At 46.1% G+C, this 12,411-nt stretch overlaps 1 protein-coding gene across 2 annotated transcripts in view; it reads left to right on the top strand.

Annotated features, from left to right (window-relative positions):
* Nucleotides 1–3,225: 3,225 nt before the first annotated feature.
* LOC116987343 (BRCA1 associated protein) overlaps nt 3,226–12,411 on the top strand; it is a 32,216-nt gene continuing 23,030 nt past the window's right edge. The window contains exons 1-2 of one of the 2 annotated variants that reach the window (XM_033043315.1): nt 3,226–3,412; nt 7,799–7,963. In XM_033043315.1, coding sequence (XP_032899206.1) covers nt 3,337–3,412; nt 7,799–7,963 — 241 coding nt within the window. In that variant the 5' untranslated portion in view covers nt 3,226–3,336. Of the gene's footprint in view, nt 3,413–3,463; nt 3,615–7,798; nt 7,964–12,411 lie in introns of those variants that run through there. The other variant, XM_033043317.1, reaches the window with a different exon arrangement.

Below are 12,411 nucleotides of genomic sequence, written 5' to 3'. Positions count from 1 at the left end.
TGGCAGGAGGGTGGTGGTGGTGGTGGGGGGTCATTTAAAACTTAGGTGTGTTGGGATTTCTTCCCACAGAAGGTAATAAATCTCTATAATGCGTCACCACAGATCCTTGTGGAGGCTAAACTATGCGAGTATTAACTCTCTGGATATGGGAGTATTTAAAGGGAAGGCAGATATATTTTGAAAGGATCAGGTAATGTAGGGCTCTGGGAACTGGCACAGAAGAGCAATTGAGATATGAAGGAGATCAGCCATGATCATATTGAATAGTGGAGCGATTTTGAGGGGCCTGGTGCTTTGAGCGCATCAGGTGTTATTTTGGTGTTCTTTTGGATAGAGTGCAGAGAAGATTAACGAGGATTTTGCCAGGACTTGAGGTCCTGAGCTATAGGGAGAGGCTGGACAGGCTAGGACTTTATTCCTTGGAGTGCAGGATGAGTTGGATCTTATAGAGGTGTAGAAGATCATGAGGGGAATAGATAAGTAAATACACAGATTCAATAACCAGGGGACATACCGTAGGTTTAAGATGCGAGGAGAAATATTTAATAGGAACCTGAAGGGCAATTCTTTCACACATAAGGTGGTGGGTTTATGGAATGAACTGCTGGAGGAGGTAGTTGAGGCAGGTACTATAACAACATTCTAGTGCAGATGGGGCATCTTGGTCGGCATGGGCAAGTTGGGCCAAAGGGCCTATTTCCGTGCTGAATGACACAATGACATTTAAAAGCCACAGCGATTAGGGAGGCTAGTGAGATGCTAATAGATGCACTGGAGTGTGAAGAAAGATGGGATTTTTCTTGATACGATTGCAATTGAACTGGAGAAATATTTATTTAGAGAAACAAGGAACAAATATAATTTAGAGGCTGCAGAATAGCCACAGAGGGCATTGTCGGTAACTGTTCTAAAACAAAGCAGATTACAATGCATACCAAATTCTCAATCTGTATCTCCATCTGCCAATCAACCCCTCCATACCTGGATCCACTTTATCATTGTCATTGACAACCTCCCAGGAAAACAAGCGTTTGGGCCCATGTTGTCCACATCGACCAAGTTGGCATACTGAGCTGGTCCCATTTGGCCCTTAGCCCTCTCAACCCTCCCTAAATCTGTCCAAATGTATTTTAAAAGTCATAATTCTATCTGCTTCTGTAGCTTCCTCCGGCAGCTCATTCCTGATGCAGAATAAAAAGAGTCCTCAAAACATTGCTTTGAGGACTCTCTTAAATCTCTCCCCTCTCACCTTAAGGCATTTAGATTCCTCTACCCTAGGAAAAAGACTGAGCATTAATTTACCAGCTCTTTTCCCCTCCTTCACCTTCTTCGCCTCTTGACGCTTTCAGTCCAGATGGAGGGTCCCAATCGGAAGCGTCGACTGCCCTTTCCCTTCCATAGCCGCAGCTCAACCTGCTTGGATCCTCCAGCATAGACACAAAATGCTGGAGTAACTCAGCAGGTCAGGCAGCATCTCTGGAGAAAAGGAATAGGTGATGTTTCAGGTCATAACCCTTCTTCAGACTGAAAGTGTGGGGTGGGAGGGGGGAGGAAACTGGAGTCAGAAAAAGGCCTCAGGAAGGGTGGAGTCCACAATGGCCCATTGTTGGCTGGGGAAGAAGTGCTAATGAGAGAGATAGAAGGATGTGAACAGTGAAACTGCGAGGACGTCTCGGGCGGGGGAGGGAGGGGAATGCAGGAGTTACTTGAAATTAGAGAAATCAATGTTCATACCACTGTTGTGAACTGTCCAAGGGAAATATGAGGTGCTGTTCCTCCAGCAGATTGTTGCGCTTGATCTGTATCGACAGCTTGGCTCAAGGAATCAAATGTAATATTTCCAGAATTGCTCATGAAAGTACATGGAATCTGAGCTGCAATGAGGACATGAAGAAGCTTTGAGTGGATGTAATGAGCTTAGTGAGTGGGTAACAACGCAACAAGTGGAACCTGATGTGGAAAAATGGGTGGTGGTTATGCACCTTGTAGGAAAATAAGATAGAAATGCCGACTTTTTAGAAAATGTGACAGATTGGGTAATGCTGATATTCAAAGGGATCTCGGTGTATAAGATTCACAAAGAACTCACATGTACATGTAACAGGCAATGAAGAAGGCAAATGGTACAAAAACACTAAGTGCTGGATGAACTCAGCAGGTCAGGCAGCATTAGTGAAGGGAATGGGCAGAAGACGTTTCAGGTCGGGAGCCTTCTTCAGAGGAAGCTGACTGAACTTCATTGCCTTCCCTCACAGTGGATTGTTGAATTCAATATTCATACTCTCGGGTTGTAAGCTACCCAAGTGGAATATGAGGTGATGTTCCTCCAGTTTGTTTGTAGCCTCACGCTGGCAACGGAGGAGGCATAGGACAGAAAGATCGGTGAAGTTTAGGTTCATTATTGTCACATGCACCGAAGTACAGTGGAAAGCTTTGTTTTTCCTGCTGTCCAAACAGGTCTGACAATACTATACATAAATACAATCACGTCAAACGCAAGTACAATAGATAGAGCAATAGGGAAGGATACAGAATATAGTTCTCAGCATTGTAGCGCGTCAGTTCCATAAACAAAGTCCAATGTCTTCAATGGGGTAGTGGTGAATCGGACAGTACCGCAGCTGATGGACAGACAGTTCAAAAGCCTGATAACAGACGGAAAGAAGCTGTTCGTCAGAGTGGTGATGCTTGCTGTCAAGCTTCTGTGGCCTTTGCCGGACGGGAGCAGGGAGAAGAAGGATTGGTCGGGATAGAACAAGTCTTTGATTATGTTGGCTGCTTTTCCAAAATAGCATGAAGTGTAAATGGAGTCAAAGTGGAAGTCTGCATTTGCAACTCTGTCTGTCCATCCCCCTCTCCCTCCCTCCCTCCCAACCTCCCTCCCTCCCTCATTGCTCCCTCCCTCCCTCATTGCTCCCTCTCTCCCTCATTGCCCCCCTCCCTCCCTCATTGCCCCCCTCTCTCCCACCCACATTGCTCCCTCCCTCCCTCATTGCCCCCCTCCCTCACTCATTGCTCCCTCCCTCCCTCATTGCCCCCCTCCCTCACTCATTGCCCCCCTCCCTCCCTCATTGCTCCCTCCCTCCCTCATTGCCCCCCTCTCTCCCACCCACATTGCTCCCTTTCTCCCACCTTCATTGCCCCCTCCTTCCATCCTCCCTCCGCCATAGTTACCGCTGGTTGCCAGGGAAGCAGCGCGGCGTCACGGGGTGAGGGGTGAGGGTGCCGGAAGTGCAGGGCCAGTCTCGGTGTAGCCTGGGGCTCCGGGCCGGATGTTGCCCCTTTCCACCGTTCATTTTATTTTCAGCCCGGTCAGCAGACCCGCGGGTTTAACATATGAGCGTTTCACTGGTCGCCATACGTCTGGAGCTGGCGAAGCACTCGCGCCGTCCCGAGGGCTTCGACTACAGCGGTGAGTGGATGGGGGGCCCCGGGCCTGGACAGAGGCCCGCAACACCGGGGTGGCCTGGCTCGGGCCCGAGTGCGGGAGCCCCGGGGTCGGCGAGGGCCTGTGTCCAGCCGATACTCAGCGCTGTGCGGCGGCCTTGTGGCTGCAGGGACACAATGAACCGCAACCTGGAGCAAAACACAGTGTCATGGAGCCAGACAGCACGGTAACAGGCCCTTCGGCCCATCTCGTCCTTGCCGATCACGATGCCCCATCTAAGCCTCTCCCATATTCCCGCATTTGGCTCATATCCCTCTAAACGTTTCCTATCCATATACATGTCCAGATATTATAATACCTGTCTCAACACCATCCTCTGGAAAATGTTGCCCCTCGGGTTCATATTAAATCTTTCCCCTCTCACCTTAAACATATGCCTTCTGGTTCTTGATTCCCCTACTGTGGGTAAAAGACCCTACCTATCCTCTTATGATTTTATAAAACTCTGATGCCCCTCAGCCACTGTGCCTAGGAATAAAGCTATAGCCTGCACAACTTCCCCCTGTAACTGAAGCTTTCAAGTCCTGGCAATATCTTCATAAAGTGTGGGAGGAACGTGTTGAGTCAGGCAGCATCACAACAGGGAATGGACAGGTGATGTTTCAAGTTGGGACCCTTCTACAGACTGGCAGAGTAGAGAGTGGTGGGGGGAAGCTGGAAAAGACAGGTGGGGATGGGGTAAAATCTGGCAGGTGATAGGTAAGATACAGGTGAGGCGGGGGACATTTGGCAGATGGGTGAAGTAAATGACAAAGGCTAGAGGTGAAAAAGAGACAAAAAGGCATCCGCTAAGGAGAGAAGATACAAGAACATATATAAAACAAACTTAGTGAGTGGGTAACAACATGGCAGATGGAAGGAATACACCTTAGAGAAGAAAGGCAGAAATGTTGACTATTTTTAAATGGTAAGAGATTGGGTAATATTAATATTCAAAGGGTCCTGGATGTCCATGTGCAAAATTAATTGAGAGCAAGCGTGTCGATGCAACTGTCAATGTTTCTTTTTTCTGAGTGAAGGAGTAGGGGAGCCGAAAACTGTAGGGCACACAAGTAACTTTGGAATCTTAAGCAAAACACAAAGTGCTGGAGGAACTCAGCAGGTCAGGCAGTATCTGGAGGGAATGGACAGACAACGTTTCAGGTGAGGACCCTTCCTCAGCTTGAAGAAATGGGAGGTGGGGTGAAAGGTGGAAAAGAGAGGAGGGTGGGACAAATCCTGGCAAGTAGGTGAATGCAGGTGAAGCGTGGTTTGATTGACAGTACACAAAAATGCTGGAGAAACTCAGCGGGTGCAGCAGCATCTATGGAGCGAAGGAGATAGGTAACGTTTCGGGCTGAAACGTTGCCTATCTCCTTCGCTCCGTAGATGCTGCTGCACCCGCTGAGTTTCTCCAGAATTTTTGTGTACCTTCGATTTTCCAGCATCTGCAGTTCCTTCTTAAACAAATGGTTTGATTGGCAGATAGGTGGAAGGAGAGACAAAAGCTGGGAGATGAAAAGGATGTCTGGAGAGAGGAGTGCAATGTAAAGCTGTAAGGGAGGGGATTATAGATGATGGAGCATTATTTCCTTTACCGCAGCTGAAACCAGAAATCGGCGTCTGTATTTACATTGTGGTACCCAATGTCTGGCTTCCAGAGTATACGATATCACAAGTTTTCTACCAGGATTGGAGGGTCTTGGTTACAAGGAGAGACTGGATAGACTTTGACTCTTTTCCCCCAGAAATTTGAGGCTGGGGGATAACCTTACAGAGAATTATAAAATCACAAGAGGCATAGACAAAGTGAATGATCAATCTTGTTTACTGGATAGGGAGTGGAAAGGGAGAGAGTTTAGGTTTAAGGTAAGAGAGGAAAATATTAAAGGGAACCTGGGGGTAATATTTTCACACAGGGTAGGGGTATGTGGTACGATCTGCCAAAGGAAATATTTGATGCAGGTACAATAACCATATTTAAAGGGCATTTGGATAAGTACATGGATAGGAAATGTTTAGAGGCTGTGCAGGCAAATGGAACTAGTTCAGGTAGGCAACTTGATTGGCATGGAGAAGTTGTGCTTAAGAGTGTGTGACTCATGCTGTTTAGCTCTGACTCAGTAGCTTAAATTCTGAGACTGACGAAATAACTTTCTGGAATGTGGGTACAATCTTAAATTCAAAGTGCAAGTTTTATTTTTAAATCTCCTGAATCTGACATTGAGATTGCAGGGTCCCTGGAGCAAGAACTCACTGCCAGATAGTCATCAGTTGAAAGGTGGGTCAGACTTGCTGGAATATGGTTCAAGCTCCACCACCCTCTGCAATTGAAACCTCGAATGGATTCACAATTCTCGCACAAAAAAAAATCTTCCTTGCCTGAATTTATTAAAACGGGAGGCTTAAGTATTTGATACTAAATAAAATCAGCAATAAGAACCACCGAGGAATGTAGATTTACATGCAAGTTTATTTACGCACACTTGCAACAGTGTTGCTAGGAGCAGATGCCAGATCCTTTACTGCAGTCAGTGCTTCTACTGGTATCAAAACTGCATTGGAGCCATCCTAGGAATAGGTCCCCTGTTGCTTTGTTTGAGATGGACAGTGACAAGGAAGGCCTCAAAATGGGAGCAAGACGCTAAACTAAAATATGATTTTAGATTATGATTAGATGCGATTGTAACTGTGAAATCCTACCCATACAATTTACTGGTTTGCTTGCCGAATGATGAAGGATAATTGAAGGACAGATTTAGTAAAATCCAGGAACAGTTGCATGTTTGTCAACCAAAAATCCGATTTACACCATTTTGATAGTACATTATATCTATGCTTAAATATTTTTTTAAATATATATATATGGGATGTATATGTCACTGGCAATACTGGCAATATTGCCAATATTATCCATTCCTACTTGCCCTTGAACTGGAAAGATGCTGCTGCACCCGCTGAGTTCCTCCAGCAATTTTGTGTACCTTCGATATTCCAGCATCTGCAGTTCCCTTTTGAACACAAGGCTATTAAAACAATCCATATCGGGATCTGAGTCACAATTAGGCTGGGGTGAGTGAGGGCAGGAGATCTCCCTGAAGGACAGGACTGTTATTTTTATGACGGCCCTGCAGTTTGCTGGTAACTGAAATTTAAAAATCTACAACTATTTAATTACTTATATTTAAATTCCTAGCTGCTATGAAGGGCCTAAGCACAATGCTGCTCTACAACAATAGCCTTGCAGCAACTAATTGAAAAAATAATTTGTAATGGATGACTGCAAAATGCATAGCCAGCATTCTGTTATCAAATGGTTTACTCCCTAGTGGTATTGATTTATTATTGTCACGTGTACCGAGATACAGTGTTTTCGTGCTATCCAGTCAAATCATACTATACGTAAGTACAATCAAGCCATAAGCAAATATATCAGGTAGTGCAAAGCGAAAAATACCAGCGTGTAGAATATAGTGTTATGGCTCTACAGTTACAGACAAAGTGCAGGTAAAAAAGTGTTCGGTCCACAGCGAGATAGGTTGGGAAATCGCAACTACAAACTTCAATAGTCTGAACGGCAGGGAAGATGTTGTTCCTGAGTCTGGTGGTGTGTGATTTCAAGCTTTTGTATCGCCTGCCTGACGAGAGAGGGGAAAACGGGGGAATGATCAGGGTGTAAATTGTCCTTGATTAGTGTTGGCAATGGGTTTCGGGATAGCATACTTTGTGTACATATCCATGCCACATCCACTTATAAAACACCTGCTGGCTGAACTAAAGTTTTACTTTATAAACCATGGGTTGTATTTTCAGAAGGATTCATGCAGCATCCCATAATAGTGGCATCAAAGCAGATTGTTTTTTTCCTTTTGTGGATTATTCCTGGTATGGCACATAAACTTGGAATCCAGACTATTTGCAAACGATGGAGTTGATTAATTAAAACATTTGAAGCACAATGTAATAATACATCATGACTTGCAGTTTTAAAATACAACTTTTGGATTACTAGGAGAAGTGACTTCATACGAAGTAACAACAAGTTAAGAGATAATTTAATCTTGGCAGAACACTAGCTGTTGGAGGTCTGGCCCATGTGATCCTTTAGGATTATTCATTCCATCGGTGTGATGCACTTTCTGGAACTTTCTACCTAGCCATGTTTGCTGATGTGCTGGCTGTGGAGAGAGAAAAAGGTTTGGAATGTTCCTGTCAGAAATAAAGCTCCTCTGTTTTTATTATTGCTTCATTTCAACCACAGAAAGAGTTGCTTTAATAGGAAACTATACACATTGCCTTAATAGTGAATATAAAGACAAAATCTCACCCTGCTGCACCAGCCAGATTTCATTTTGTTTTCTGCCTGTTTAGCTCTCAGCATGGCGGATGATGAGAGTAAAGAGAAGAGATCGCTCAGTTCGGCAAAGCGCTTGCTGGAGGGTAAAACAACTGGGGAGAAATCCACCATCTTGCATCAACACATTGGCCGTCGAGAGATGAGAGACATGGTCATTGAAACCATCACCTCCAGCAAAGGTACAGTAAGTAGTCCAGAGTGTTTTATTGTCGTATGTCTCAAAACTGTACTATGAAATTCTTGCCTGGAGCAGCACATAAGATTTCTAAATGTTGTACTTTGTAAATACCATGCAAAAACAATTTAAAAAAGTTCTGTATATTAAAAAAAATACTAGTGCAAAGATAAAAACAATACCCCCAAGTCTATATAGCTTACTTCAAGGCTGTAGTTTAGTTTAGTTTATTGTCACATGTATCAAGGTACAATTAAAAGCTATTTGTCTGTAGTGGTTAATAGCTTGACGGTTGTTAAGAAGAAGGCGTTACAGTTTTCAGGCTCCTATACCACCTTCCCAATGTCAGGAGTGAAATGAGAGCATTGCCAGGGTGGTGTGGGTCCCTGATGATGCTGGCTGCCTTTTTGTAAATGTGTAAATGTGAGAAGACAGACTGAGCAAGTCCTGGTGCAAAATATTGCCTTTCGACACAAACTCTGGCCTATTTAATTCTTTATGTTTACATCGTCTATAGGCTGAAGTCTATTGGATCAGGTGATAAGAAATTTGGCAGACTGAGCTAAGGTATTTTATGACTGTCTCTTATCAGACATATCTATCATAACTAGAGTGTAAAGTTACCCTTCCATGCGTCTACAGCAGATTGAGGATGTTTTGATTTTAAGCTTCAGCAGTTGCTGTTCTGACTCTGGATCGTCTTCAAGATAAGAAATAACCATTGTGTCAAAAGTGGAAGCAAAGAACTGGGATGATAGTTTACAAAAAAACATAGTACTGGAGTAACTCAGCAGGTTGGGCAGCATCCTTGGAGAACGTAGATAGGTGATCTATTAGGTCAGGACCCTTGTTCAGACTTGGTTGCACAGAGCTGAAGAAGGGTCCTGATCCAAACATCACCTGTCCATGTTCTCCAGTGATGCTGCCTGACCTGCTGTGTTACTCCAGCACTTTGTATCAAAAGTATTAACTTACAAGTGTTGAAGAATTGGAAAGATCTGGAAGTAGATTGGTTACAGGTTTTTCCAGAGAAAAATATATTTTACTGCAGAAATCTATTATATGTAAATGCTTTTGAGTTTGCAGGAAGTTAGCGCTAAAAACAAGTGGGTCAAATGTTTTCAATGGCTTGTCAGGTTCTGCAGAACAGGAAGCCTCGTTTTTTTCCATGATCTGTGTTAAGGTAGGTGATCTCAACTGATTCAGTGGGGTTGGTTTCTCGGTCATGGTGCTCCTGCACTGGGAAAAGGAAGATCAGCTACATACCAGAACTTGACAGCAGAAGGTGAAACTTGGAATGTAATTCATTGCTGCTTCATCTTGACTTTATTTTGCAGGCTACCCAGCTGCTATTCCACATTATAAGAACCAAATCTGGAACTTCTGATTCAATAACTGACCAGAATTCTGCGATTGCCTATGCTAGGTGTATTTTAAATAAATACAGTTCACATACCCACGGCAATTTTTCATACTCTCTATCAAAACCTTTTGATTTTCTTGCTTCATTTTGTCTCTCAAACTTTGCAAATATGTTTTTAATTAAAAAAAAAATAATTCTGTCCATCTAATTTTGGGTGAAGTTTTGAGGCAATTTATTACAAATGCTGCCATCACGTTAAATTTAGATGAGGTCTAACCTTATAGAGAACACCATCACAAGCTGGTACAGGTACACAACCTTTTATCCGAAAGCCTTGGGACCAGACACTTCTCGGATTTCGGAATTTTTCGGATTTCGGAATGGAAGATTTTTAGCGTAGATTAGGTAGGTAGCGCGGGCGGCTTGAAAAGTCTGGAGCGGCTGCCTCCTCCCCAGAGACCGGGTAATCATTGTAAATCATTGCTTAAATGTTAGTCAGTTAGTTTGGAGGGATTTTATGTGGTGGGGGGGGGGTGAAGGGGGAACTTTAATTCTTAGTCCCTTACCTGGTCGGAGAGGCGGGGAGCGGGCAATGCCTCACCAGGTCGCCGTGCAGTAATCTCCAGAGCGCTGTGGCCGTCGACTCCCAACATCGCGGAGCTGGGGCTGCGGGCGTCCGGCCGCGCGGGTGGCGCCGGTTGGAGCTCCGACCCCGGCGAACTCTACCCCTGGCTGCGCGGCACTCCAAATCCAGTGTGGCCCGCGGTCGGACGCCCGCAGCCCCAGCTCCGCGATGTTGGGAGTCGGCGGCCACAGCGCTGGGATACCAGCGGGGAGCGGGCAATGTCTTACCGGGTCGCCGTGCGGTAAGCTCTGGAGCGCTGTGGCTGCCGACTCCCAACATCGCGGAGCTGGGGCTGCGTGCGTCCGGCCGCGGGCGGCGCTGGATTTGGAGCGCCGCGCAGCCAGGGGTAGAGTTGCCGGGGTCGGAGCTCCAACTGGCTCCACCCGCGGCCGGACGCCCGCAGCCCCAGCTCAGCGATGTTGGGAGTCGGCGGCCACAGCGCTCCGGAGCTTACTGCATGGCGATCCGGTAAGGCATTGCCCGCTCCCCGCCTCTCTGACCAGGTAGGGGACTAAGAATTAAAGTTTCCCCCTTCACCCCCCCCCCCCCCTTTCACATAAAAGCCCTCCAAACTAACTGATTGACTAACATTTAAGCAATGATTTACAGATGTTTAAGTGTCTCCCAGGTCTCAGAGGAGGAGGCAGCCGCTACAGTAGTACAGACCTGGGTTGACCGTGGGTCGTGTCGGGTCAAGTTTGGCGCCAAACGCGAGCTTTGGTGTGCAGACGACATCCTGGAAAAAATGTCCGGTTTTCGGAGCTTTTCGGTTTCCGGAACTCCGGATAAAAGGTTGTGCACCTGTACATGATTTGATCCGGATGTATGAATAAATGTGTTGATAGACACAAAAAGCTGGAATTACTCAGCGGGGCAGGCAGCATCTCTGGAGAGAAGGAATGGGTGACGTTTTGGGTCGAGACCCTTCTTCAGACTGGTTAGGAATAAAGGAATTGAGAGATATAGACGGTGATGTGGAGAGATAAAGGACATTGAAAGATATGCAAAAAAAAGTAACGATGATAAAGGAAACGGGCCATTGTAATTTGTTTGTAGGGTGAAAATGAGAAGCTAGTGCGACTTGGGTGGGGGAAGGATAGAGAGAGAGAGAGAGAGAGAGAGAAGGAATGCCGGGGCTACCTGAAGTGAGAGAAATCAATGGTCATACCACTGCCCTGCAAACAGCTCAAGCGAAATATGAGATGCTGTTCCTCCAATTTGCTTTTAGCCTCACTCTGACAATGGAGGAGACCGAGCACAGAAAAGTCTGTGTAGGAATGGGAAGGGAAATTAAAGTGTCCAGCAACCGGAAGATCAGGTTGGTTCAGGCGGCTGAGCGAAGGTGTTCGGCGAAACGATTGTCTATTCTACGTTTGGTCTCGCCGATGTACGAGTCCACATCTGGAACAATGGATACAGTAGATGAGGTTGGAGGAGGTGCAAGTGAACCTCTGCCTAACCTGAAAGGACTGTCGGGGGTCCCTGGACAGAGTCGAGGGAGGAGGTAAAGCGACAGGTGGTGCATCTTTTGCAGGGGAAGGAATCTGGGGAGGGGGTGGTTTGGGTGGGAAGGGATGAGTTAACCAGGGAGTTGCGGAGGGAATGGTCTCTTCAGAAGACGGACAAGGGTGGAGATTGGAAAATGTGGCTAGTGATGTGATCCCGTTGGAGGTGGCAGAAATTTCGGAGGATTATGTGTTGTATGTGACGGCTGATGGGGTGGAAGGTAAGGACTAGGGTGAGGAAGGAGCAAGGTGGAGCTGCTGGCTACTGATAAGACTCATCTATGATGGAAGTGGGGAACCCCTGTTCCCTAAAGAATGAGGACATCACTGATGTTCTAATATGGAACACCTCATCTTGGGCGCAGATGCGGTGTAGATGGAGTAGGGGATAGTCTTTGCAGGAAGCAGGGTGGAAAGAAGTGTAGTCGATAGTTGTGGGAGTAAGTGGGTTTGTAATAGACGGTAGACACAAAATGCTGGAGTAACTCAGCGGGATAGGCAGCATCTCTGGAGAGAAGGAATGGGTGACGTTTCGAGTCGAGACCCTTCTTCAGATTGAAGAAGAGTCTCGACCCGAAACGTCACCCATTCCTTCTCTCCAGAGATGCTGCCTACGCGGATGCCCATAGCTATGCCTTGGATTTGGAGGAAGTGGGAGGAGTCAAAGGAAAAGTTGTTGAGGGTGAGGACCAGCTCCACTAGATGGAGTAGAGTGTTAGTAGAGTGAAATTGGATGGTTCTATGGTTGAGGAAGAAACTGAGGGCTTTAAGGCCTTCCTGGTGGCGAATGGAGGAGTAGAGTGACTGAACGTCCATAGTAAAGATGGAGGCTCGGAAGTCATTAAAGAGATGAAGGGCATGTGAGGTATCTTGGACGTAGGTCGGGAAAGATTGGACCCGGCGGGATAGAATGGAGCAGGCAGAAACAATGGGTCTGCCAGGGCAGATGTGTTTGTGGA

The sequence above is a fragment of the Amblyraja radiata genome, chromosome 25 (assembly GCF_010909765.2).
Source record: "Amblyraja radiata isolate CabotCenter1 chromosome 25, sAmbRad1.1.pri, whole genome shotgun sequence".
Taxonomy (NCBI): domain Eukaryota; kingdom Metazoa; phylum Chordata; class Chondrichthyes; order Rajiformes; family Rajidae; genus Amblyraja; species Amblyraja radiata.
Note: the sequence above shows the minus strand (reverse complement) of the source record. Positions and strands in the feature narration are given on the sequence as shown.